Here is a 26,982-nt window from a genome sequence, read left to right as displayed (position 1 = left end):
TTGTTTGCTTGATTTTTAAGTGTATCCATGTGTGTTTTTCGACAGGGCTGTCCGTGCGCAGCGTGTGCTGGCGGGGAGATCACATCCTAGTTGGCACGCAAGACAGCGAGATCTTCGAGGTGGTGGTCCACGACCGCAACAAGCCTTTCCTCATCATGCAGGGTCACTGTGAGGGTGAGCTGTGGGCTCTAGCTGTCCATCCCACCAAGCCTCTGGCCATGACAGGAAGCGATGATCGCTCAGTCAGGTGAAGCATCAGCAATAACCTATCTACAGTATATCTCCTAAATCTTACACACTGGACCTTTAGTGAACATCCTACTAATTTTATTTGTTTTTAAATGTGTAATGGTTGCACACTGCCCTTCATAGTTTTCTGATGAAGGTCTTCCTTTATTTACAATAATGAAGCTATTTTCAGTATGCAGCCATCAACCAAATACATAACAGGACGCCACAAACATCATTTCCACGGTTGTTTAACCTCGTCACTGCTTTGCCTCCTCATTCGTCCTACTCCCCTGTGTCTAAAGGATATGGAGCCTAATAGATCATGCGCTGATAGCTCGTTGTAACATGGAGGAGCCTATCCGCTGTGCAGCTGTGAGCACTGATGGCATTCACCTGGCGCTGGGAATGAAGGATGGCTCCTTCACCGTCCTCAGAGTCAGGTGGGTGCACATTTCAAATGGGAAATTTTGATGCTATGTGATGATGATCTGATTTTTTGTACAGCTTCCAATTCAAGGTACATTTCTCTGATTCCCTCCAGAGATATGACAGAGGTGGTCCACATCAAGGATAGGAAGGAGGCCATCCATGAGTTGAAGTATTCCCCTGATGGGGCCCACTTGGCTGTTGGCTCTAATGATAACTCAGTGGACATTTATGGTGTGGTGCAGAGATACAAGAAAGTGGGCGAGTGCATCGGCTCTCACAGCTTCATCACACACATGGACTGGTCCACGGACAGCAAGTACCTGCAGACCAATGACGGCAGTGGCAGGAGGTTCTTCTACAGGATGCCAAGTAAGTCCACGTTCCCCACAGCTAGCTAAGCATTGTTTCTTTGATATAACATAGTCACAGAGCTTTTTTGTAAGATAAAACCTTTCTGTCTTCTATTGAGGTGGGAAGGAGGTGACCAACAGGGAGGAGCTGAAGCTGGTACAGTGGGCTTCATGGACATGTGTGTTGGGGCCTGAGGTTAATGGAATATGGCCCAAGTACTCAGATATCAATGACATTAACTCTGTGGACGCCAACTTTAACAATCAAGTCTTAGTAACAGCTGACGACTACGGATTAGTCAAACTTTTACGATATCCGTGTATTAAAAAAGGTAAAGAAGATCCAATCGTTTCATTTTTAGGGAGAAATAAGTACAGAGGTTCTGATGTTACTATCCGCTGTGTAACTGACGTGTTTCCTTTTGTTTTTAGGTGCAAAATCTAAAAAGTATTTAGGTCATTCAGCCCACATAACCAACGCCAGATGGTCACACGACTACCAGTGGGTTATAACTATTGGTGGTGCTGATCACTCAGTGTTCCAGTGGAAGTTTGTTCCCGAAAGAAAATCTAAAGAAGCTGCTATGCATATAGCACCACAAGGTAAGATGATGATGATGAGTCACTATTTACAAGATTTACATTTTACCTTCTCATCAATTCAATTAGGAATATTACAGTGTTATATTTTAATGTATCTTTGTGTGGGGAGACCACAGTGGCTCCTGCCAACAAGACATTATCAAATCAGGCTAAGTGCGGAGTGTGTTGCAGAAATTTAATGGAATAGTTTTTTGAGGAAATGCACTTGTTGACTTTCCTACTAAGAGTCAGAGCTGCTTTCATGTCTATGCATTAGATATGCAGCTGGAGCCAGGATGTGATTAACTTAGCGTGAATACTGGAAGAAGAGGAAAACAATGGAGGCTGGATCTCTCCAAAGTTTAAAAGGAATAAGCTTACCACCACTTACTAACATGTTAATCCATGTTTAATCCATGCACATACATTAAAAACAACAAGTTTGCCTGAAAGACAGCAACAGAGCAAGTTTTGGCTAAACACTTGGAGCTCGAATTGGACTTGGATCAAATGAGAGGTGAAATATCTTCACAGATCTACAACTAAGTCCAGTTGCCCTAGATTTAACCCTTCATTAAGAAAGATGACCTGGATGACCGAGAACCTCCGACAGACCTAAATCAAGCTATAAAGTTTCTAGCAGCATTTTACCTTGGACAGAGTTTCCTCTTGCTTTTAGTCTTTGTATTTTGCTAGTCTCCTGGCTGTAGCTCCATACTTATTATTTGACATCTTGGTTGCTTTCCTACTGAGAAGATTGCTGCCACTCTCTTATATGTACACTAAATATAAAGCTACCCAAAGCAAACAGCTAGTCCAGGAGTAACAAAATCATAAATGATAATTATCATTGTATCTTATATGTTTCATCCAGTAACTCCTTGGAGGTAAATAGTGAGCTTTAGAGTTGCTAGTAGGTGAATTTTGTTACAGCTGGACAGACCCAGCCTTAGCTAAGCTAAATTAACCAGCTGTTGGACACAGCAGCTATATATTTAACCCACAAACGCGAGAGTGATATAAATCTCCTCATCTAACCCCTATTCTGTAATAAACCCATTTAATGAAATAATATGTCACAGTACATTTGTTAGTTACCTATTAGGGGTTGCATGAATGTAACTGGCTGTTACATAACATGTACCCTACTGCTCCCACCAGCCTCATGAACTTAATGTGCTATGCACTAGATTGCTCCCTTCCCATACTTCCTGAACCACCATTTCCATAAAGCACTGCAAAGGAACGGCCATCACATTAATTAAGACAAATCCAATAAAGCTTGAATGAAGCTTGGAAAATGTAATTGCATTGTCATTCTCAAGTCATATTTTTTTTTTCCAGAGACAGAAGGCAGCTGTGCTCTCTGAAATTAAAGCACATACTAACTGCCTTTCCTTTTAATTTTCCTAATGGATCTTGTGAGTAGCCGCACTTAGCTGCCAGTTCTGCTTATTGCCTTGTCTTGGCGCAGCTTGACTGTGCTGAATCATCAGTTTTATACATTTGTCTTGAGCGATGTCGCTGTGAAGCACGACCGCCTGATAAACAGGACATGTTTTTTTTGTTACTGTGTGTGCAGTGGGATATTTATCTGATTTAAAAGCAGGGATGGGTTTTACTGCAGCCTTTCATTTCTGCTTGCAGAGACCTTGGCAGACTCTAACAGTGAAGAATCAGACTCTGATCAGTCAGACGTACCAGAGATGGACTCAGAAATCGAGCAGGAGACGCAGCTCACATATAGACGACAGGTTGGTGATTGCATCAATGTTCACTTTTTTTAAACACGTCTCCCTGAAAGCAGAGAATGTAAACACGATTTTACATGCACCCAGGTTTATAAAGAAGATCTACCTCAGCTCAAAGAGCAGTGCAAAGAGAAGCATCGAGCGACGGCCATGAAGAAGAGGGAGCGACCACCAGGGAGTGGGGTGAAGCTGCACTTCATTCATGGGTAGGCATCATGAAACAGACACTCTGGAAAGGCTGATACTGGAAGATGAATTTCAAGTAGACAAGCTGCTACTAAACCCTTTGTATTATGTTTTTTTTTTTTTTTTTTGCAGGTACAGGGGTTATGATTGCAGGAGCAACCTGTTCTACACCCAGACTGGGGAGATAGTCTACCACGTAGCCGCCATTGGGGTTGTGTACAACAGACAGCAGAATACACAACGTTTCTACATGGGCCATGATGATGACATCCTCTGTTTGGCTATCCACCCCCTCAAGGACTTTGTAGCAACAGGCCAGGTAGCTACCAGCACTTCTAACATAAAATTAACATTACATGAAACAAATACAAAGCTTTTTTTTAGTTTATGGCTTCTCAGAGGTGAGCTGAGAGAGATTCAGTCCATACTGAATATTTTTGTCTATCCAGGTCGGCAGAGATTCCTCCATCCACATATGGGACACAGAAACGTTAAAACCCATCTCTGTGTTGAGGGGTTTCCACCAGCTTGGAGTGTGTGCTCTGGACTTTTCTGGTAAGCCTGTTTCACGGGCTGCATTTAGGCGTCTTTTCTAGACAGATTTGACATAGCATACTTTTTAAATTCACAAATTCTTCCAGACATCCTGCTTTCACAGGAGAACAAAATAACTTTCACACATAAAAGAAATTCACAAGACACCCAATTTACAAGCAACACTGAAAAACCTCTTTCTGCTGTCTCTTAGTCGCGGCAGTCTGACAGCATCAAGGTAAAGCTGTTCATCTCGCTTCTTTTAATTGGCCCCAGACAGAGGCAGCGCTGTGATCTGTATGTCTGTGTCAGTGAATCACCTGCCGTAGATCAAACCCGCCACACTGCTTTCATGTCACTAACAAGGGCTAAACTTCACTGAACCAAAGCAGGAGTAAGCTCTCTCTGTCTCTCTCTGTGCTGTACTGAATGGTTTTGGGGTTTTTCTCCACAGCGGATGGCAAACGTCTGGCCTCGGTGGGCCTGGATGACAATCACACCATTGTGCTGTGGGACTGGAGGAAAGGGGAGAAGCTCTCTGCCATGCGGTTAGTACAGTCATATTATATTATATATCACAGCACACAGTATCTCCCCACATCCTGAAGGCTTTGATAATCCTTCACGTTAATTCTAAGGATTGTTTGAACACTTCTAGTTTAAATATTTATGGATAAGGGTTAAATTGAAGCCACTTTGCTAGGATGACAGTGTGATTGATGGAGGAGAGGAAAGAAGGAGAATTACCTTTTAGATCATGAGGCTCCTTCACCGCAGCACTTAACCCTGCCAGAGTCTGAATGGTTAGAGTAGAAGTTTGCCCCAGGGCCCCATCTGTAGATCCATAATTAAAGGGTATAACTCTTAATTTACATCTTCTATGAGCTTATCCTGATAAGTTTGTGCACTTGATATATCATGTGTTATTTTGACGAGGAAAGTTACTTAAAATGTGTCTTAAAAAGAAAATGGATTGCAAAAACAATCAAGTAATTAAAAGAATAAATGGAAAGTAGTAACATGGAGTCACACCCATCCTATGTGTGGCTGGTGGCTGAAACAAGACTAAAGACTAAATGGAATAGAAAAAAAGTTCACACCTTAGAAGTACATCAAACATGTAGGAAGATTTACTTGAGCACCCAAGGTGATAATCCTGAGCTCGGGTGTGACTAATTTCCTATACCGCTGAAGACAATGATGCAAATGATCGCTGTGTGCATACGATGTAAGCGATACATGATATGGGGCACACACACTAGGCTGTGCATTTGATGCAAGCAGATTACCTTACCAGGCCTGCATTATGAATTCCTGCAAAGCATGAAAGGCGTTAATTTGTACAGAACATAATGTACGATTTTCAGTTCCACGGCAGGTAAAATTATATAACCTGAAGGAACCAAAAGTATCTAAGTGGAAAACATCCGCATCCCAAAATATCTTTGCTTTCGCTTTGTTGCTCGATCTACTAGATGTTTATATTTAGTTTCTACTCCATTGAAAATTCCCCCTGGCTAGTTTGGAGCAGTGCATTGCGGGTTGTGTGCCAGGCTCTCACTGTAGCTCAGGGACAGCTTGGAGCTGCACTAATCTCCTTTGCAGACCCTGGTGGGCAGTGCAGTGAGGCGGTCAGAGGGAAATGGGGCCTGACAGAGCCTAGCTTGTGCACCGCCACTGTGTAGTCTTCAGCTGGGAGAGGAGGAATGGGTGTGAGAGGGAGACTATGAATAAAGGTGAATAGTGGGAATATGGGAAGGCTTAGCAAGGGTAAGAGGGAGTAGAGGGGCGTGATGTTTCTTTAGCTTCTTTAGAGTCATGCAGCAGCAGAAGTTAAAGTGTCAGGTACGGTCCAGCGTGTCAGACAGGACCACCGACAGATCCTACATGTTCATGATGGACAACGAGAGGGCAAAACAAAGAGACAGCTACAGGAAGCTGTTTGGTTTTGTGCGTTTGTAATGCTTGTTAGGGAGCTATAACATGAGCCATCTCTCTAATGCCACAATCAGTTTATGCTTTATTGTGTTTTAAAAAGGAGAACGCAGAAAACACAGCTCTCTAAGAGTGAGACAATAACAAATATGAAACTTTAATAGAAAATATATATAATACAATGCAGTCATGCACAACATAGAAAAGGTTTTAACCCATACCACCAAAAGAAAGAAAGAGAAAAACATAATAGATGGTAACAAATGAATAAAAACAAATGTATAAATAAATAAAAGTACATAATTACTCAAATATTTTCATTTAAAGACTGAAGGACACATCACATCTGTATGATGGATTTATTATGTCTATTCAGAAAGATTTTAATACTATAGAAAACAGAAATATTTCTGCATTTCTCTGCCATCATTAAAAAGCCCCTGTGTAGTCTGTTTTATGCACTCGGCCTTTGAATTATTGCCTACAGCCTCAGTAGATTCATTCTTTTGATATTCAAGTTCAAGTGTATTTGTCATTCCAACTCAACAACAAATAATGACGATGAAATTAAATTGCATTCATCTCAAGGCGAGATGTGCAAATTAAATATTTTTCTCCATGCATATTGTGTGATGTAAAAAAATGTTTTTCAGGGGAAGCAAGGACAAGATATTTGTTGTCAAAATAAATCCCTACCTTCCTGACAAGCTCATCACAGCCGGTGTGAAACATATGAAGTTTTGGCATAAGGCTGGTAAGACCCCAGGTTTTTTTTTTTTTTATTATTACTGAATAGCAGAAACTCTAACAAGCACACATCTTTCTTAGCTGTGACACGCCTTACTGTGAGCTGACTGTCTGCTTCTCTTTCAGGTGGTGGTCTAATTGGGCGCAAGGGGAACATGGGCAAGACGGAGACTATGATGTGTGCTGTGTACGGCTGGTCGGAGGAGATGGTGTTTTCGGGCACATGTACGGGGGACATTTGCATCTGGAGAGACATGTTCCTGATGAAGACTGTCAAGGCTCATGACGGCCCTGTATTCAGTGTGCACGCTCTAGAAAAGGTACCGCGCGGAAATATAAACAAAAAATATATAAATATTAAGAAATATCTGGACTCCTGTTTCACTGCATGGTTATGTAAAGGTCTATTTTTGTGAACTTTATTTTAGGTGAAAGACATTGTGGAGCTATCTAACTGTCTTTTATATTTAATCATTATTCTGTTGCATTAGAATAATATTGTCCAGCTGTCTTTTTATAATGATTGTATGTAGTCTTAAATGTGCTACCAGAAGGAGAGCTTTAATTGCAGCTTTTGATATATCAGTAAATTGTCTCTTCAGGGATTTGTGACTGGAGGAAAGGATGGTATAGTTGCTCTGTGGGACGACACATTCGAGAGATGCCTGAAGACCTACGCCATCAAGAGAGCAGTCCTAGCTCCAGGCTCTAAAGGTAAAAAGGCCATCCTATTCTCAGTTGTCCTCCACTGTCCTTGGATCACTCTTTCAATGCAAATCCATTTAAAAACATTCAATGCTTTTAGCTAAAATGATAACTTCCGCTTCCACTGTCCTGGCTCAAGCATGGGTCTCTGACTTTATGCTTTAATTCATCAACTGTACAGGGTTGCTCTTGGAGGACAACCCCTCTATACGTGCCATATCTCTGGGCCATGGCCACATCCTTGTGGGGACCAAGAATGGAGAGATCTTGGAGGTGGACAAGAGTGGCCCCATCACTCTGCTGGTCCAGGTAAGATACAGATAAAAATAAAACCTGTCACAACTCTAATAAAGTACAGCACATCAGATTCCACCTGAGTTTCATCATCCGAGGCAGGTTATTCATGAGGAAGCTACCTGTAGTTTCTCTGCAGTATAAATAATAAGTGCCTGACATCACAGCGAGCGTCTTGTCTGGCTGTTGTGAAACTCGGTGGAGTGTTCAGGGGTACTTAAACTAAGGATTACATTAGAATTTCTTTAGCTGGATCATCATTTATTTATTTAAGATTAATGTGATGAATTACTTATGTAAAGCAAGTTTCAGGTCAGTGCTGGTGGATTTAGAATATCTTGATTAAATTATTGGAAAGTAGTGTCTGTGTGGAGGCTGGAAAACTGATACAAAAACTGATGTTATGCCGGGAAGAAGGTGAGATGTTAAGTGTCAGAGATAATAAGTGTAAAGAGTGGTGTGATGTTCCTCTCTCTGTATCTTAAGATTTGTGTTAGGGTGATATCTTCCTCCTGAAACCTAAAATGGCTGCAAAAGTTTAAATACATGTCAGCAGTAATAGATGCTAGTCTTTGGTTAATACGAACCTACCAGCATTGCCCTTCGGTGTCATTATAACGCCACCTCTGTCTATGTTACACAGCAGCTCTGAATCACAAAGGCGGTGGCTATAAACGGTGATGAATTATTGCTGCTGAGTGGGAGATTGTTAATTTGGTTAAGTGGCCCTGCAGTGTCTCCCAGGTTCCTCTGATTGTAGGCAGACAGAACAAATGCCACTGATTACCCTTTTCAAATGCTTTACAATATACAAACATATTGTGATAGCTGGGGTCAATTGATGAGAGAACCAGACGATGAGAGATGAGAGAACTCTGGTGTAGATAGCAGGCAAAGTGTGTAAATATTCTTTGGAATATATAGTTAATAAATATACAAATGAGCAAACAAAGCACCACCTGGTAAATGTTCAATAGTTACTTTAAAGTACCCGTGATTATTTTAACTAACTCACCATGATTTAACTCCTTTTTTCAAACTAATCCTACAGTATTGCTCAACTAATCTAGAAAATCTGTACACAGGGCAAAACACAGGAATATATTACATAGTAATAATACACACTATTCATGTTGACTACATTCTTTTTCTTAAAAAAAAAATAGATTAAATGAATTATGCTATCGTTTATGTCGGCAGGGTCACATGGAGGGAGAAGTGTGGGGTCTGGCCACTCATCCCCATCTCCCTCTCTGCGCCACCGTGAGTGATGACAAAACCCTTCGCATATGGGACCTCTCGCCCAGCCACTGCATGCTGGCTGTACGCAAGCTCAGAAAAGGTGAGTCACCACTCTAACAGATTAGGGTGTTTTCTGACAGAAAGTGCACTGGTCCCAAAGCTTTAACAGACACTTTATGCTCCACAGGCGGCCGTTGCTGCTGCTTCTCCCCTGATGGCAAAGCCTTGGCGGTGGGACTGAATGACGGCAGCTTCCTCATTGTGAACGCAGACACCCTGGAGGACCTGGTGTCCTTCCACCACCGCAAGGACATCATCTCAGATATCAGATTCTCTCCAGGTCTGTGGTTCACCTTCGCATTTCTTCACACTTACAAAACTCCCCCTCAAATCCTGGTCTGAGACGTAAATAGACCTCTGAAATCAGTGTGCCCTTCAAAGCATCTTAGTGCATGTAGGATGCTGTGCAGAAGTTCAGCAGGTATACATTTTTCCTTCCTGCTGAGAGTCAGGCACATATTGCTGCAGGCCTGACCCAAATTAATGGCTTTCTGTAATAGGGCCAGACAGAGAGACAGCAAGAGCGAAATGGGAAACAGTGGGGGCAAACAAAGTGAGAGCAAGAAACTAAACTCTTTTTCGCCTGGACACTTAACCTTGATCCTCAATGCAACTGATCTTGTTTCTCAACCCAACACCAATGAGTCTCTGGAAGCCTACATGTAAGAGTAGGAGTGGCCGTATAGAGCAGTGTGATGCTAAGCAGGAAATGGTTTTAGTGTGTGGTTATAGTAGAAATAACAAAGCTGGACTTAGAAATTTATTACAAAAACAGCCTAAAGCTTCCCAACCAGGTCAGTAATAACACACAAAAAGTAGGGGACCCATTGAATGTAGCTCTCATATTAACTGTTGACTAAGATGATCTTACTTTATTGTGTTAGTATTACTAGTTATTATTAGTTAGTATGGGAATATCCCAGATTTTTTGACTTGATAAAGGCTCTAGATGAAAAGGTATTACAGTCAGTCCTGGGGTGGATATGAATGTCTAATGGTGCCACTTGTGCAAAAGTTAGTTGGTAATCAATGTCATTGGCGTGTATTGTATTGGGACCATGTACCATATATACAAAATTGTGTGACAATCCATTCAGAGTTTCAGAGTTATTTCACTGGATAAGTGAAAACGTTGACCTCTTGGTGGTGCTAAAGTCAGGGGATCCCCAACCTCAGCTGAATTGATCTGTTGAACCCTGGCTAACACTTTGCCCTCTTTTGTTTGCTCAGGTGCTGGGAAGTACCTTGCAGTAGCATCAGGAGACACATTTGTTGATATTTACAATGTAATGAGCAGCAAACGAGTTGGGGTGTGCAAAGGATGCCTGAATTATATTACCCATCTGGACTGGGACAAGAGAGGTAAACATGCTTCCTTAAATACTATATTATCTCGGTAAATGGTTGCAAATGACAATGGCAATTATAGATTCAAAATGTCTCTGTTAAAAAACAGTTAAGCTCCATGACCCACTGGGCTTTTTCATTCACAGGAAAGCTACTCCAAGTCAACACAGGTGCAAAAGAGCAGTTTTTTTTCGAAGCTCCTCGCGGCAAGAGGCAGACCATCCCGGCTACAGAGGTAAGCGGGGAGAGAAGACACAGGAGCAGCCGTGGTTATGGTGCCATTGGCCCACTTTTTCCCCTCGGGATCAGCGGAGGCTCGGGGAAGGGCAGTGAAGCATTAACACGGCCCACTTTTCACCAGTATCATTCTAATTTTGGCAGTGGAAGTGGGATAGTGTTTAGGGTCTCTTTAATACAGCGTGACATTCACACACCTTGCGAGGGATGCATTAAGAAAATAAGGGTCAGAGATGATAGATGCTGCTAGGTCGTGTCTCAGATGTCCTACCTTTGCTTTGTTTGTCTCACCTCATTATGATGCTTGACACTTTCCCTTTTATTTCACTCCTCTCATTGTGCACCTTATCACAGCATCATTATTGACACACCATCTGGGTTTTGTGTTAGAATCAGATTCGGGTTTGTTGTCAAGTAGGTTTTGGTGCATAATGAATATTGTACAAGAAGAATATAAATAAGATGAAAATAAGTAGGTGAAGAAGTATACATTGACAATAACATATATGCATATAGCTGGTCTGTGGACAGTTTTCTGCCCAGAAGATGCTGTGGTTGGCGATAACATGTTAACATGATGTTTTGAACTATGGAGTGCCTCAAGGATCTGTCCTTGGTCACATTTTTTTTTGGCCTTTTTGAGCTTTATATTTGATAGAGGCAGCTGAAGAGTGACAGGAATGTGGGGAGAGAGAGAGATGGGGAATGACATGCACAGGTCGGATTCGAACCCTGGGCTGCCGTGGCAAGGACTGAGCCTTGGGGTACATGGGGCAGCTGCTCTACCAGCTGAGCTAAATGACAATTAATTGTTTTAATTTATCTTATCTTATCTTATCTTATTGCTTTCTTGCACAGTTAGACATGAAAATCAATACCACTCTGATTTTTGGCCAGTAAAGACTAGAGAAAGGAAAAAGGACAGTTACCATTGGACTGAGCCAGGCTAGCGTTTTCAAGTCTCTACGTTAAGCTAAACAACCCAGTTGATGGCTGTAGCCTCTTAAACAGTCTTCTCATCCAACAACACCCATTTCTTCTGCAGATAGTTTAAAATGCTGCAGACCTCTTCTAATAAAGACAAAGCACAGAGGGAACATTACTTCAGAGTTGGCTCTCTACATTGGCTGCCTCTGGAAATTAAGAATTTAATTCAAAATTTTTGTTATTATCTATCATGGGTCTATTTCTTTTTGTTATGTTGTTGGTCTGTGTTTGTAACTATCCTGCTTGTTTGATTAATATTCATTTAAAAATGAAAGTAATTAATTATTGTAATCTTTTTTTAAAAAGTGCTACATAAATAATTCTTTGATTTATTTACATTTTTTGTCTTAGGTGGAGAAGATCGACTGGAGCACGTGGACGTGTGTCCTTGGAACGTCTGTTGAGGGCATCTGGCCTTTGATCAGTGAGGTCACCGAGGTGACCGCTGCCTGCCTTAGTAATGACAGGAAGGTGCTAGCAACTGGAGATGACTTAGGTTACGTCAAACTCTTCAGATACCCTGTCAAGGTATGACAAGTCTCATGAATGAATGAAATTTGAATGATTAAAAATATCGACAAGTTTATGAAATTAGGTGTCAAATCGGGTAAAGATGAGCAGTATTCTCAGCTCCAGGACTGTGGGGGCGTGTCTGCTGAATGTGCTGAAGCCACGCACATTCAGGGGAGCAGTCAAGCAGCAGTTTTCAAGCAATTGAAACGTGTCAGATGAGTTCAGAAAATGACATGACTAACTAAAATTAAACTCCATCTCTCTGCTTGAGTATGCTTGATGGCCTCAGCGTGTCATCGAGCCACCCTTTAGGACCGCCCAGAAAATCCTGGACTGAAAACTGTTTTAACTCCACATTTCAGTAATATATATCGTTCAAAGTCTTTTCACACGTTTTCAGCAACTATTTTCCAACATATTTAATGTGTTTTGAAAAAAAATCTCCTTTACACGGACTTTAAGGTTTATGCAAATGTTATGTTCATTTCTGTGTAAATGTCACTAGTGTTAAACAAATGTTATCCCTCTCCCCTAGGGGAAGTATGCAAAGTTCAAACGCTACGTGGCCCACAGCACACATGTTACCAATGTGCGATGGACCCATGATGACAGTCTCTTGGTGACGGTCGGTGGGGGTGACACGTGCCTCATGATCTGGGCCCATGAGCCCGAGGGCCACCGGGAAATCAAACAGTGTGACAGTGAGGAGTCGGATATCGAGAGTGAGGATGATGGAGGTGAGAGATGAGCTGTTTGTTCATTGAATGTTTCTGTTGCTGAAGCGAAAATCTGACATTCCTGTCTTTCACCAGGTTATGACAGTGATGTGACGAGGGAGAACGAGATCAACTACACCATCAAGGCCTTATCCACTAACATGCGACCCATGACGGGTGTGAAGCCCCACTTGCAGCTGAAAGAGCCCTCTGTGGACGAAAGGTAGTCTTCATTTAAGCTATAACATTGCAGAAGGAATTCCCGCCAGTCATTGTGAAAAACATAAGATTTCTGCGTCAAGATGAAGCCAGAATTGCCTTCCTCAGTCAACGTTTTTCTTTTCCTGCGTGAAAATTCCTGCCCTGTCCCTGCCTTTTTGAAATAACTCAGCCTTTTTCTGCTCTTCTTCTTTCCTTTAATGGCTGTCCATCTGTCATTATCCTGCTTCGTTCTTTAATTCTACTTGAAGACAAGGGGTGGTCAGGTAAGCTCTTGTGTTCGTGTACAGTATGTTGATTTTGGACAAAAGATTAAGCAGGTCATGATTGAAATATATGTAATTACGGATTGCTTAGGTTGAGATAATATCACAACCTATGTCCTTCAAAAAGAGCAAAAAGTGTCTTTTACTTGTTGCACTTTTAGAGAAATGTCTTCATGACTGTGGATTTGTATCTGTTTCACCAGCTTCAGTAATTCACATTTCATTTTTTTTTTTTCTCATATACAAACTAAGACGTTTGATGCTAATTCACTTGCTAATGAGCTGCTGGAGTGGCACGATAAGTTGGGCTAAAAGAAACATTTGAACTTTAGATTGACTTGTCCACTTGAATATCCAGCAGAGCAAAACTTGTTTCAGTGGTGACTGACTCTAACAATTAAAGTGGATTAACTTAACATATTAAAGCAGAAGGAACACGAGATATTTACACACATCTTTGAGTGTTTTTAAGAACGTTTTGTTACATGGGTGGGAGTAAACAGAACTTACAAGCATTATCAAATCTTCACCATCATCATCCATATTTAAACGTGTCGTAGGTTTATTGACGTCCACATTTGTTTTTTTTTTTTGTTTTTTTTGACAACGATACAAACATCCACGCAGCATCTTCTGGGCAGCAGTTGTCATGGAAATGGGCTTGAGTTGTCATGGTTACATGATGGCACTGACTCCTCAGTGGCTGAGGTGTTGTGTTTCGTGTGTGTACGCCGGGCGGCAGCGAGCGCTGCGCTGTGAGAAACCTTTTTTTCTAATTCTTGCTTTTTTTTCTTTGTTATTGCTGCCATGAAGAGGGTCAAGGTAAGTCACTTACATTCTGGTTCTTTCATTACTTTACAGACACATACGCAGGGTTTTTTTTCTTTTAGATACTCAGAGCTTAAACATGAAGCGAGTTGTGTGTTTGTGTTTGCTGTCATTTAGCTGATTTGATGAGTGGAAATTTCATATTTACTTGGACTTTTAGGTTTATTTTAACATGGATTTTACTCTCTCTTGAAATGTTCCCATTCAGTCACCTTATTCAAACCTTCACTGGTAAAACAAACTCTGCATTAAAAAATAATTTTCTCGTCTGCTGTTGTTATTTTTATTTATTTCAGCCACCTCAAGAATTGTAGCTTCCATTCTGTTGAGATAAAATATCACCTACTTGTGTGCACATACAAGCAAATATTTGTGGAATATTTTTCAGTGGAATAGTAAACAGTGCAATATTATCATTATCATCTGCATGATAAGCAGCTCTGCGGCAGCCCTCTTATCCCAGCTGTCTGTTTCAGGCCTCCTGTCAGTCGAGCACTGCCACAGCCGGAGAAGCTGCAGACCAACAATGTTGGCAAAAAGAAGAGACCCATCGAGGTAATAAGGACTTCAAATCCATCGAAACACAACAAACTAATAGATATATATATAGATGGTGAAGTTTGAGCAAACAGAAAGAGTCTTGTCTCTGTCAAAGCTGCAAAAAAATTCAAAAATGCTGCTTTCTAATGTGATTATTTCTCCTGAAGACACTGTGTGCTCGTAGTCTGTCCAGACAACCTCTCAGGGGACTCTGATGATGCTGTAATCAAATAATGACGTGCTGCTTCAGCCGGCAGCTGGCTCTGAACATCTTAGTTGTCATGGCGTTGACCTTTTTGACTTTCTGGCGGTCTTTTTCGGACTCTCCCGCAGGACCTGGTGTTGGATCTGGTGTTTGGTTACCGTGGCAATGACTGCCGCAATAATGTGCACTACCTGAACGAGGGGGCAGAAATCATCTACCACACGGCCTCAGTTGGCATCGTGCTCAACTTGACGACCTGTAAGTAGACAGAGCACAGTCTAGAAGACGCTCTGACTGCTCTGACTGTCAGCTACCTAAAAAAGAAAATATAACACTTCATTTTGTGTCTGTGTGTGGTGTGTCTACGTGTGTGTGTGTGTGTGGTTGGGTGTGTTTTCTTACAGTCTGCCAAAGTTTCTATGTAGAACACAGTGACGACATTCTGTGCCTGACAATCAATCAACATCCCAAATTCCCCAACGTGGTGGCAACTGGCCAAGTAGGTATGTTTGTGAGAAGTTGACCTCGTGTGTCACCAGCCGCTTCATTTTTCTTCCCTGTATCCTGTGTTGTGCATTTTGCAGAGGGATTACCATACAGCACAGATGGCAATCCCCTTCCTGCAACCGTATCTGTACTATAAACCAACTAATGAGCATAATTACCATTTTTACATGCATGAATAGTCGTGGGATTTCTCCCAGACAGACACATTCATAAACAAAAAAGACTATTTTTGGATTCACCTCATGTATTTACGTATATTTTATGTAAATTACTACTAGAATATTCTGAAAGCAAAAGCTTTCAGCGATAGGGGGGGACCACTATTTCTCAGAAAGTCACAACAAATTAGCAAATAATTTGTTGGTTCTGTAAATAAATCAGATTCTCCTTCTTTTCAGGTGATACTGGTGACATGTCAGGTAAGGACATTTCAGAATTAGTATTCATGTCAAACAGGAAACATGGCGTTCATAACTAATGACAGGAAAGTTTTAACCCATTACTTCTTTACGTTGCTGCCATCTAGTGGCTCCTTAATTTGAAGGGTTTTTTTTTTACCTAATGCAATCTTGGTTATTTCTATGAATTGGAAGTATTTTCTCCTTGTTGGAGATTCTTTTTCATTAAAATATAATTAAAAAGGCTAGTCTACTCCTTTTTAATTTGAGAGAGAGAGAAATAAGTGCATTAATAATTAGATTTAGACAAATGATCTTTTCTACTCTGTCCCACAGCCACATCTCCATCCATCCACTTGTGGGACGCCATGACCAAGCAGACGCTGTCTGTGCTACGTTGTTTCCACTCTGGTGGTGTTTGCTCTGTCAGCTTTAGTGCCACAGGAAAACTCCTGTTGTCTGTGGGCCTTGACCCCGAACACACCGTCACCATCTGGAAGTGGCAGGAAGGTTAGATACCAAATAATACTCTCTTAAACTTTGACCTTTTTCTGGGGAGATGAGAAAGTCTCACCACAGCTGAGCGATCAGGCTGCCATCGTTCTCTGCTCCTATTTTTCAGGTGCCAAAGTAGCCAGCCGGATAGGTCACACCCAGAGAATCTTTGTGGCTGAATTTCGGCCGGACTCTGACACACACTTTGTGTCTGTGGGGATCAAACATGTGCGTTTCTGGACGTTAGCTGGTCGAGCTTTGCTCAGCAAGAAAGGTGTGCTGAGTTCAATCGAGGATGCCCGGATGCAGACCATGCTGTCTGTGGCATTTGGAGCTGTAAGTGACTTCCAACCAATATAATATGCATTGTTTATTTTTTGGTCAACAAGCGTTGCTTGTTACATATTACATTTTCACAATTTGTCTGCTTACATGTGCTGTGAATTGTTCTTGTATTGCTCGCTGTGCTCTTTTAGGCCACTAGATTAGTGCAGATTTGTTTTCTTTTCAGAATAACTTGACCTTTACAGGTACCATAAGTGGGGATGTGTGTGTGTGGAAGGAACACATTCTAGTAAGAATTGTGGCCAAAGCTCATACGGGCCCTGTGTTCACCATGTATACCACACTGAGAGACGGCCTCATCGTCACTGGAGGCAAAGAAAGACCGTAAGTGCTGCTCCATTATGTTTCTATAGTGTGTCAGTTCACATTATGTAGCATTATGTTTTTGTTCTTATTGTAATACCTTGACACCAGATGATTCAAAACATCTGTGTATTCCTTTGATCAGTATTTGCAATTATGTGCTCATCCAAATGGATATAATACCAGTAAGACTAAACACATATGAGATGGAAATGCATACATATTTTTCAAAGTTTGATCATATGTTTCCCCCCACAGGTCAAAGGAAGGAGGCGCTCTGAAGCTCTGGGACCAGGAGCTGAAGCGCTGCAGAGCGTTTCGATTAGAAACTGGACAGGTCATAGACTGTGTTCGCTCTGTGTGCAGAGGAAAAGTATGTTACAGATGATATTGTACTCAATAAAATAATCCAGCAAAGCCTCTGTATCTCATCTATATTTTGACACGTTTTGCTTGCTGCTGTGTCAGGGTAAAATCCTCGTGGGGACCAGGAATGCAGAGATCATCGAAGTAGGAGAGAAAAATGCAGCGTGCAACATCCTGGTGAACGGACACATGGACGGACCGATCTGGGGCTTGGGAACACATCCTTCCAGAGACGTGTTTCTGTCTGCGGCAGAGGATGGCACTGTTCGTCTGTGGGACATCCCAGAGAAGGTCAGCCATCTACCCTCCAACCCCCCAGAGTCTCTTCAGTCTAAATATCTCAACTCTGCCCAGTACTTCCATTCATTTTATCAAGATGTTTACTGTTGTTTCTGTCAAGGGAAATTAAAATGCTTTTCCTCATTCACAAGACTATGATAACAAGTATGTGCTGATCTTGCATGTGGGGAAAACAGAAGATGCTGAATAAGGTGAACCTGGGCCACCCAGCGCGCACCATCAGCTACAGTCCTGAAGGAGACATGGTGGCCATCGGCATGAAGAATGGAGAGTTCATCATCCTGCTGGTTGCCTCGCTCAAGATCTGGGGAAAGAAAAGGGACCGTCGCTCTCCCATCCAGGATATTAGGTAATGATAGTAGAGTGTGGCACTTCGGACAGGGTACAGCTGGGTTCATTGATACATGAAGAAGAGCTGGAACTTGGAACTCTCTCGTATGAGAGATTTTCTTTCTTAACTATTCTCTGATTTGACTCTTGGGCTATTTTGTTATCATTTCTACCCTTAAGATTCTTGAGTTTAGTTTAGTAGACTGGGAAGGCTCAAAGTGTATCTGACAGAACACTGAACTTTTGTCTTTCTTAAAGGTTCAGTCCAAATTCTCGTTTCCTGGCCGTGGGCTCTACTGAGAGCGCTGTCGACTTCTACGACCTGACGCTCGGCCCGCAGCTGAACCGCATCAACTGCTGCAGGGACATCCCCAGCTTTGTGATGCAGATGGACTTTTCAGCTGACAGCGCTTACGTCCAGGTACAGACTGTGTGAGGGTTCAGCTAGTTTGCAGTGAGAGGGCATGTTTGATCCTGGATGATCCCTAACCTCTAATGCCTCGAAACAGATATCCACAGGTGCTTATAAACGACTCGTGTATGAGGTGCCGTCTGGGAAGCAGGTCACAGAGCAGATCCATATTGACAGGATTACCTGGGCCACCTGGACAAGGTGAGAGTCACCACGTTTAGACCGACACATGTATATTGGAAAGGTAACAGCAGGTGAAAATGTAATTGCTCTCTTTTTGCCTCCAGTGTCCTTGGGGACGAGGTCGTAGGGATCTGGTCCCGTAACACTGACAAAGCAGACGTTACCTGTGCCTGTGTGTCCCACTCAGGCCTTAACATTGTCACAGGCGATGACTTTGGAATGGTAAAGCTGTTTGACTTTCCATGTCCAGAGAAGTTTGTAAGTATGATTACATAATATTTTTATTACTGTTTGTTATTTTGCTGTTTTTTTTTATATTTTTTATTTATTATGACAGCACAATTTACACTATTGCTGATGCTCAAAGTTTTAGGGGTGAATTTTTTTCTCTGCAACTTTCTGAGCTTAGACCAAAATCATAAAGTCACTATGTATGCAATTAGATTCAATTCCTGACTTTAATACCCTCTAGTGGTGGTATTGAAAAAGACACCAGAGAACATGGAGATAAATGGGTTCTTATGCATCAATTCTTACCAGGATTACCTAATTTTCTCTAAAACATATTTCTGAATATTTTGAGAGAGTTTACAAAAATGGCTTCACGTAGTGGCTTGCCATAGTGGCAAAGTGTCAATACCACATTGTAGAAGTCCTCTGTTACTGCATTAAAAGTACAGAAGCATTAGCATCAAAATATTATAGACTACAAACATTTATTTAGATAATACATACATTTATTGTGCAGAACAGCCTTTTTCAGAATTATAATTGAATTTTAATTATTGCTGTAATAATGTTTATACACTTTAATGTTGCAGCTGGTAATGGTGGGGCTTATTTTTCAGTGTCTATACTGCCAAGTAGCTTGTGAATTTAACAGAAGGATCCGAGTCTTATCTTTATCATAATAATAAATCACAATATACAGTATTTGTTAATTATGTTTTGTGTTATTAATCTTTCCCTGTAAAGTAACTTGCAACTTAAATATATGTCAAATATATGTTGCGGAGTAAAAAAGTATGAAGTAGCATAAGTAAATGATGACTTGACACATTTCTGTGCATTGTAATATCCTGTAAATACAGTCTGTCTGTTACATCATATTACATACAACTAATGGCAGGGACAGGTACATCTGTTGACTGTAGTTTGAAAATAATGTGTGTGTGTGTGATCTGCTTTAGGCCAAACACAAACGCTTTCTGGGCCATTCTGCTCACCTGACTAATGTACGCTTCATAAATGGAGACCGCTTCGTCGTTAGTGCCGGTGGAGATGACAGAAGGTACGACAAGAGACTCCAAATAACCACATAATTTCCAAATGATATGATAATCAAATATTAAGCAATGCATCTTTTCCTCTGTGTCTTCTCTAGCCTCTTTGTGTGGAGGTGCGTCCATGCCCCTCACTGAGGACCGTCCTGCCTCAAAGAATCAGAAGCTTGACTCTCCAGAGAAAAGATGCATTAAAACAAAGAAGAAGAAGAGGAGGAGGAGGAGGAGGAGGAGGAGCAGGACAGACTTGGCAGCTTGTAAATCAGTCAAGTGGTGATCTGACTTACTGCCTCAAAACTAGGTGCATGCATTTGTGCAAGGCTCATTTTCATCACAGCATCAGTCCTAATTGTGAACACAGATGGAGGGACTACAGCCCTGCTCTCACGACATCACGTCATCATTAACAAAAAAAAAAGAAAAAAAAAGAAAGAACAGTACAGTCTAGTACAGTATGTGCATATAATTTCAGTGAGGGGTTATTTTTTTAAGAATGAGCGTATCTGTGTCCCAAATGGCAGTTTTGCTACTTGGCAGGCGTATGAAATCGTATTACTGACAATGCCATTTTTTAAAACATGTAGCAAACTGAATTAGCCTTAATCTGAGTGTTTATCTTATGAGGGTTTGGATTCTTTTTGTATTATGTTGGTTTTACTTTTTGGATCGTGTAGTCATTTGTTCTATTTTTACTGGTAATTCCAAATCCTGTGGCCTTCCTCCTGAATGTAACATCCACTGTTATGTTCTGGATGTCAGCATGCCAAAGCATACTATGCACTGTACACCTGACCTGGTCACTGTGTTACCCTGACGGTTTATTTATGGTTTGTTTATGTGATTGTGTTGTTGACTGGTTGACCTCAAACCTCCCTCGGCAGTGTTCCCCTCATGACATGTAAACGTGTGCATACTTGTTTGAGGATTTGTTTGTGGTTAGTGGGTGTGCATGGCTTACTGGAAGACAATCTGTACGAAAAACCAAATTCCTCAGAAAACAAACAAAACAGCTGTAAATTGATGTTTCAATGCACTGTTGCAATTATTCCGGTCACTTTTCAGTGTGCTGCTATGATGTATTATTGTCGCATTTTCATGAATATGAATGGTGTGACCTTTTTCAACAGTAAGTTAATGTTTTGTGTAATCAAGATATATTGCTTAAATGGAATGTTTTATCAGAGAGAAAATATGAAAAGTGCAAAAACATTTTGCTCCTAACTACAGACTAACTACAAAAAAAGTTGCTGCATATTTTAATTTACATTATACCAGTGTAAATATCATTTGTACATATTCTTTTTGTATATTTTTTGTGAGAGGTTTCTTAAATTCCACTTTAATAAAAAAACAAAAAAAAAAACAAACAAAGGCAACCATGAACTTGAGTTTTAAACTTTGATTGAGATGTACTCACTGAGTGATAACAACATGCTGAAGAATTGTAATGAAACAGTCAGTGCTCAAACTAACCTTTTATCAATTATAAATAAATAGAAACATTTCTTGGCTTTCCTTTCATCATTCTAATGTAAACAGGAAATGCATCATGTTAACTCACTTACATCAGAACACCAATATGCATATAACGAAGGGAAATGACTGAATATAGATACAAAAAAATAACTGAAATTGAATTTTATTTCAGATGAAACAAATATAATAAAGCATCATTTTTCATGGCCTATTTACATATTTTACACACAAAGGCAGATCTAAGCACTGAATACTTCTTTTGTTGGAATATGTAACATTACAGCTGACAGTACACTATCTGCAAAATAAGCGTAATAATTAATCGATACTTCTGCTTTCCATCCATCCAAAGTAGTTTCACACCTGAAAAACACACATTTTTCCAGACAAAGATCAACTACCACTTTCAGATTTAGTGAAATATATAAGGAATTCAAAATATCAGATAGTTCAATATAATTAAATACCCATAGTTAGCAGTTTATTAGGTAAACATCGTACTGTTAAAGCCAACCCCACATAACAACACTGCAATAAATGATATGTTTGTGACGCGTATAATATAATATATAATTTTTAAAGTTGAAGAATCTCTATGGTGATTGTGTTGAGAGTGCTTTATATTAAGAAGTGTTTTTAATATTCTAATAAACTGGTAAGTTAGGGTAATAAATAATATTGACACAGGGAAGTAGCCTTATAATTTGACAGAGAAGGAGCTGCCACATGAGCAGCCATGATCAGCCTGGGGATTCTTAAGTACTAGGAAGGTGGAGCGGATGAGCTCCTGGGTGAAGTCCAAGGTGGCTCCTTTCACAAACTCCAGGCTGTCCTGATCCACGAGAATGCCCACTCCTTCCTGCTCAAACAATCTGAAAACAGAGCAGGCGCGGACAGATTTGATAGGATTAACACACGATACAGAAAACAACAAAGCACCGTGTAAAACAATAATGTGAAAGTTAGATTAGTGGCACCTGTCATCTTCAGTCTTGTTAGAAACAACAGAAAACTTGTACTGGAAGCCGGAGCAGCCTCCTCCCTCCACATGTATCCTCAGGTACTCGCCCTTCTCCATGATTTCCCCGAGTCTCTGGAATAAAAATGATGAATGAAGTGCAAGAACACATGGGGTTTTTACACATAAAATAAAACAATCTATGTTTTTTTCCTTTAGATCTTCATCTTTTTTATAATTTCTTTTATCATGTTTCTTTTCATTGTACTGCCTATTTCTGAGGCATTGAATCTGTTATGTTTTATGTTTTTACTTTTCAAAAAGGGAAAAGGGGTCAGCTTTAGAAAGGCGCTATAAAAACAAAGTTTTGTTGTTGCTGTTGTTATGATCATTGTTATTATTATTAGTAGTAGTAGTAGTTATTAGACATTATTATGCATAGTTTTTGGCCTCCTTGGCTTTCCATACATGCATTACTATAAACCTTTGATTGCATTTTCATTACATGAGAGCACATGGAGCTTGGTGCTTCGTCATGGGTTATCAGCTGACCTTAACACATGACTCAGTGAGGTGTACTTTGTCTTCAGATGGACCCGCAGGCTTCTCCTGGGCTGAGGCGCTGCTGAACCGCTGAAGCCCCGCTGTGTAAAGGGGCAGGGGGGGTTGGTGGACACGGTGTAACTGTTGGCTCACATTAGGGTTGTTGAGGAGAGTAGCTGTCCTGCAAAACATTGACGTTACGTCAAGATGGGATGGCATAAAAAACACCATGCTGCTCACTGCTTACCTAACGCTAGCGCTGAAGCTAGTTTGCTTAACTACGTTACCTGGCCAGAAACTCAAACACACAGCTTCGTCTCCTCGCAGAGAGATTGTTTACAGGTTATGGTTTTAATTAGAGAGACCTGTAATGACAAACAGCAAATCAACATTACCTGGCAAAGCTCAGAAGTTTTGACTTTGACGCAGATATCATAGCTCCCCTTACGAATGACATCTTCATAACAAATGCGAGGAAGTCCCACCCACGACCGTCAACGGTAGGCAGCTCGCATTTTTATTGGCTAAAACGGCCGCCTATCAAATAGACACGCCCACATTGATTCAATGCGGCTATTTGATTCGTCAGTTTGCCTGTCAATTCTGAAGTGTGAGCCTTTAAATTCCTTCAGCTTTGCCTCTCTGGTACAGCTCTCCTCTCCACCAATCAAATGCGTACATTCAGGTTTTGGCTTACAGATGATTGGCTGTATACGTCCCTGCTGTTTGACTTGATCCGCCAATCATACCTTAGAAGGCGGGATCTTTACGAGGAAGCGGTCCTCTGATAGGCTAAACCTCGGGCGTTAAAAACACCCTTTTCTTGATAAATAGGCGTGACACAGATCTCGTGATTCAGGGAAATAAAAAGGTGTCAGGCCGCCCTCGTTTCCACACGGCTGGAGGAAGCTACTCAAAGGTACAGTTTGTACGTCTTTAATCTGTGTTTCCGTGTAATGTACTGCCAGAGGACTGTTTGTGTTGTTTACCGTAATGACTGTAAGTCGAATTTCTTGCTCGTTGTGTTTAAAATTGTAAGTCAGGACACCAACAACAAGTCATACTTGATTTACTGACTGCTTTAAGTCCAGCTTGTCTAAAGTTTACTGTTGCGTAACTTTGTTTCCTCATTTTAGGGTCACAGAAAACGCAAAAGTAAAAGCAACATGGATGTCCGGACTGGTTTCGTTGTTTTGTTCTGCCTGATTGGACTCACCTGTGCGGATCCAGTGAAGTTCAAAGACTGCGGTTAGTTTCACTTGACCATCTTAATGAAAAGATCCCCCCCCCTCTCCCTCCTGTCTGTTCAATTCAATGACTGGCACATGTGCTATTATGATTTAAATGTGTTAGACTTTACCCCCTTGGTGTTACCTAAACGTTTAATTAGGCAAGTGTTTCACCACTAACTTGTTTCGTTCTTAAATTTCCCACAAATATCGCCTGTCTTGAACTCAACATAGCTTACAAGTGCAATTGCGCATTAACAACTCCCAGCTGTGCTCATCTCTGTGGTTCATTAAGAGTTTCCTGAGTGTGTAGCACTCCTATCATGTTGGGACTGCAAACAAATGGGTCAAAATTGAAGCACTACGTTTTTAGTCAAGTTCCACAAATGTTGGATCCTACGTTTCCCACAATGCAAACATCAGCAGTGGCCACAAAAGATTGATTACTCATCATCATATGAACTTGAACCATAGAGCAAATTTGTTTTTGTTTTTTTGTTTTTTTTTAAAACATGACTGAGTCAGGTGGTTTTGAAATTAGCAATGTGAGCAATCTACTCCAAATGCCAAACTGAGATGCCGAGTAACCTCAGAATATCTTGTTTGGCAACTGATTCTCATTTCCTGTTCTCTGGCATCACGTGTACCTTGAGAGCTTGTATGGTTCAAACAATAGGCCAATACAATGATTGTGAAATTAACCTGTCTAGTCCGAGGTGAAATCTTCAGTTCCCTGTAACTGATTTTGAAACTTGAGCTAGCTGTATTAGTATTTACCATTTGTAAGGTTGTATGTGTTTGGTTTTTGTTTGTTTTTTTTCTTTCTTTGGTAAAAAGACACTGTTCTCGTTTCTCTGCAGGGTCCTCAAGTGGCAAAGTGAGCATGGTGGACATTACCCCTTGCGCCAGTCAGCCATGTGAGCTACACAAAGGACAGTCCTACAGTGTCAATGTTACATTCAACAGTGGTAAGACGCACGTCTATTTTAGAAATTCCTCTAACAGTGAGAACATGGATAAATGCAGATTATTTAACTTTCCATCTTGCTGTCATAGGTGTGGTAAGCCAGACGAGTACTGCAGTGGTTCACGGTGTCATTGCTGGAGTTCCTATCCCCTTCCCCATTCCCATTGAAGATGGCTGCAAGTCTGGAATCCAGTGTCCCATCCAGATGAAGCAGCAGTATCACTATTTGAACTCTCTTCCTGTGAAGTCTGAGTATCCCTCTGTAAGTACTAATCGTTGCATTAACAACATCCGCTCTTTCTTGTGTGCAAACAGTTGTGCTTTTTTATTTTTTTAAATAAAATGACTTCCCATTTTGATGCTTCACTTTGTTCACTAACCACTCTTCTCCATTTCTAGATAAAGCTGGTTGTGAAGTGGGAACTGAAAGACGACAACAAAAATGACTTGTTCTGCATCAATTTCCCCGTTCAGATTGTGAGCTAAGCTAGCAAACAGTATCTTTAACAAGTGGTGTTTCTGCTTTGAGTAAAAACAAACTAAAGGGTGTAAATGACTGTAGTTAAGATCTCATTTTTATTCATTCATCAAAATGATTTTAAGATGCCTTTCACTAGCTCACAAGACTTTGCTGCACATGCACACCTTGAATCCTGCTGAAATAAAATCAATGGCTGGCTTGATTTTGATTCTAACAGTCATTTTTAAGATTTGCAGAATAATGCGGCAAATCGGCTACATTCCACTACAGTGCAAATCTTACTGGCTGCTGTGTAGTCAAAGGGTACACAATATACTTTTTCTTTACTGGAAACTTTTGTAATATTTCTTACTGACCTTGTACTGTAAGATGATGATTGGAATATGAAGACTTAAATTCTAATAAATGAAACTAATGTACCCAAGTTGCATTATGTGTGATCAGATATCTTGTCTTAGTAAAATCTAAGATTTCCCATGAGTGGCATTTGATGATGCAGTAGTTACCAAGTGCTACATGTTTGCCCGTTGAAGGCGAGTTGGTCTTGCCAGATAAGACTAAACATCTGCTTCAAAAACCCATTTGACTGTTTTCTACTCGCCAACGTTTGCAGATAGTTACTCACGAGGTTAAAAATGAAGACTCATGTAATTCTGAGAATTTATTGGTTGGAGCAAAGGCCAGCAGCAAGTAATAACAGTATGAATGTAAAATGAAAGATTTCATAACACTGAAGTAGGATCATAACCAGGTTATACACATAACAAACCAATGTTTAAAAGCAGCTCCTGGAATCCAACAAACGCTGGTTTCTGATTAAAGGAAGCAAAAGTTTTAAGGACCACTACAAACCAAATATTTAAACCTCCAAAGATTGCTTCTTCACTTTTACAGAAAAAGCTTGAATCTAAGCTTGATTTGCAATGCACTGCTGTATGGAGGCAAATTAATTGGCAATATCCCAAAAATTTACTTGAATACAGTGCCAACTTAGTTCATGAAAACTTTCCAAATAAGTTCATTGTTTCTGTCCTAGTCATCCACATGAAAGCACACCCCCACCTCTGTCGATACAAAATGTACTGTTTTGTACTTTTCTAACCAAAAGTCAGTCATTAAGGCAGTATATGAGATAAGCTGATAGAATATACAGTAGCTTTGGCTCTTTCACTGAAACACCTGCTGAATAAGAAGTACTTGGGTATATTTGATCAGTTATCAGGTCACAGCTTTAGTGCAAGCAAGGCAGAGAGGAAAACCGGATCAATAATTCACATTACTTGCTGCTTCTTTCTCAGATCATTTCATTGAGTACAAAAAGTGCAGAATCCTCAAACACTCTGTAACCTGTGGAAGCTGGAAGATCTTTCCACAGTAAAGTCAACAACACAATGTTGCAACAAAGCCCATACAGTCAATCCCAGGCAGTCACTAAACTTACATAACTAACATGAAGTCATTCAATGATATGAAATTCGGAACAAAGCAAAGTTGATAGGGCA

The 26,982-nt window shown here is 40.7% G+C and overlaps 3 protein-coding genes across 5 annotated transcripts in view; 2 read left to right on the top strand and 1 right to left on the bottom strand.

Annotated features, from left to right (window-relative positions):
• Positions 1-21,336, top strand: part of eml5 (EMAP like 5) — a 36,829-nt gene extending 15,493 nt beyond the window's left edge. For 2 of the 3 annotated variants that reach the window (XM_027275189.1, XM_027275188.1), the window contains 38 exons: positions 46-247; positions 534-671; positions 773-1,029; positions 1,130-1,342; positions 1,443-1,613; positions 3,240-3,346; positions 3,431-3,549; positions 3,662-3,848; positions 3,979-4,084; positions 4,518-4,611; positions 6,652-6,752; positions 6,872-7,065; positions 7,348-7,459; positions 7,632-7,759; positions 8,945-9,086; positions 9,174-9,326; positions 10,277-10,408; positions 10,540-10,628; positions 11,969-12,145; positions 12,666-12,867; positions 12,943-13,069; positions 13,317-13,331; positions 14,145-14,153; positions 14,636-14,714; positions 15,033-15,162; positions 15,309-15,407; positions 15,810-15,830; positions 16,146-16,319; positions 16,432-16,640; positions 16,816-16,973; positions 17,211-17,325; positions 17,421-17,609; positions 17,795-17,967; positions 18,207-18,369; positions 18,458-18,561; positions 18,648-18,801; positions 19,734-19,834; positions 19,928-21,336. In XM_027275189.1, coding sequence (XP_027130990.1) covers positions 46-247; positions 534-671; positions 773-1,029; positions 1,130-1,342; positions 1,443-1,613; positions 3,240-3,346; positions 3,431-3,549; positions 3,662-3,848; positions 3,979-4,084; positions 4,518-4,611; positions 6,652-6,752; positions 6,872-7,065; positions 7,348-7,459; positions 7,632-7,759; positions 8,945-9,086; positions 9,174-9,326; positions 10,277-10,408; positions 10,540-10,628; positions 11,969-12,145; positions 12,666-12,867; positions 12,943-13,069; positions 13,317-13,331; positions 14,145-14,153; positions 14,636-14,714; positions 15,033-15,162; positions 15,309-15,407; positions 15,810-15,830; positions 16,146-16,319; positions 16,432-16,640; positions 16,816-16,973; positions 17,211-17,325; positions 17,421-17,609; positions 17,795-17,967; positions 18,207-18,369; positions 18,458-18,561; positions 18,648-18,801; positions 19,734-19,834; positions 19,928-19,964 — 5,081 coding nt within the window. In that variant the 3' untranslated portion in view covers positions 19,965-21,336. The remainder of the gene's footprint in view (positions 1-45; positions 248-533; positions 672-772; positions 1,030-1,129; positions 1,343-1,442; positions 1,614-3,239; positions 3,347-3,430; positions 3,550-3,661; positions 3,849-3,978; positions 4,085-4,517; positions 4,612-6,651; positions 6,753-6,871; positions 7,066-7,347; positions 7,460-7,631; positions 7,760-8,944; positions 9,087-9,173; positions 9,327-10,276; positions 10,409-10,539; positions 10,629-11,968; positions 12,146-12,665; positions 12,868-12,942; positions 13,070-13,316; positions 13,332-14,144; positions 14,154-14,635; positions 14,715-15,032; positions 15,163-15,308; positions 15,408-15,809; positions 15,831-16,145; positions 16,320-16,431; positions 16,641-16,815; positions 16,974-17,210; positions 17,326-17,420; positions 17,610-17,794; positions 17,968-18,206; positions 18,370-18,457; positions 18,562-18,647; positions 18,802-19,733; positions 19,835-19,927) is intronic. The other variant, XM_027275190.1, reaches the window with a different exon arrangement.
• A 114-nt stretch (positions 21,337-21,450) lies between these two features.
• Positions 21,451-23,326, bottom strand: isca2 (iron-sulfur cluster assembly 2). Its single transcript, XM_019254760.2, has 4 exons — positions 23,199-23,326; positions 22,813-22,984; positions 22,280-22,395; positions 21,451-22,174 (listed from the first exon to the last, which is right to left on the bottom strand). The coding sequence occupies exons 1-4, from the start codon at positions 23,264-23,266 to the stop codon at positions 22,000-22,002; spliced, it is 531 nt and encodes a 176-aa protein (XP_019110305.1). The 5' UTR covers positions 23,267-23,326; the 3' UTR covers positions 21,451-21,999.
• A 243-nt stretch (positions 23,327-23,569) lies between these two features.
• On the top strand, positions 23,570-25,904 carry LOC104921370 (NPC intracellular cholesterol transporter 2). Its single transcript, XM_010733881.3, has 5 exons — positions 23,570-23,722; positions 23,940-24,051; positions 24,893-25,000; positions 25,089-25,261; positions 25,399-25,904. The coding sequence occupies exons 2-5, from the start codon at positions 23,970-23,972 to the stop codon at positions 25,483-25,485; spliced, it is 450 nt and encodes a 149-aa protein (XP_010732183.2). The 5' UTR covers positions 23,570-23,722; positions 23,940-23,969; the 3' UTR covers positions 25,486-25,904.
• Positions 25,905-26,982: the final 1,078 nt, after the last annotated feature.

Source organism: Larimichthys crocea, chromosome XXIV (genome assembly GCF_000972845.2).
Source record: "Larimichthys crocea isolate SSNF chromosome XXIV, L_crocea_2.0, whole genome shotgun sequence".
NCBI classification, from domain to species: domain Eukaryota; kingdom Metazoa; phylum Chordata; class Actinopteri; family Sciaenidae; genus Larimichthys; species Larimichthys crocea.
This window is presented reverse-complemented; position numbering and strand designations above follow the sequence as displayed.

Excerpts from the sequence above, each read along its gene's own strand:
- isca2 (XM_019254760.2), bottom strand. The coding sequence starts at position 23,266 with ATGAAGATGTCATTCGTAAGGGGAGCTATGATATCTGCGTCAAAGTCA. Across the intron at positions 22,985-23,198 it reads AAACTTCTGAGCTTTGCCAG|GACAGCTACTCTCCTCAACA; the intron begins GTAATGTTGATT and ends AATGTTTTGCAG. Across the intron at positions 22,396-22,812 it reads TCACTGAGTCATGTGTTAAG|AGACTCGGGGAAATCATGGA; the intron begins GTCAGCTGATAA and ends TTTTTATTCCAG.
- LOC104921370 (XM_010733881.3), top strand. The coding sequence starts at position 23,970 with ATGGATGTCCGGACTGGTTTCGTTGTTTTGTTCTGCCTGATTGGACTC. Across the intron at positions 25,001-25,088 it reads CAATGTTACATTCAACAGTG|GTGTGGTAAGCCAGACGAGT; the intron begins GTAAGACGCACG and ends TTGCTGTCATAG. Across the intron at positions 25,262-25,398 it reads TGAAGTCTGAGTATCCCTCT|ATAAAGCTGGTTGTGAAGTG; the intron begins GTAAGTACTAAT and ends CTCCATTTCTAG.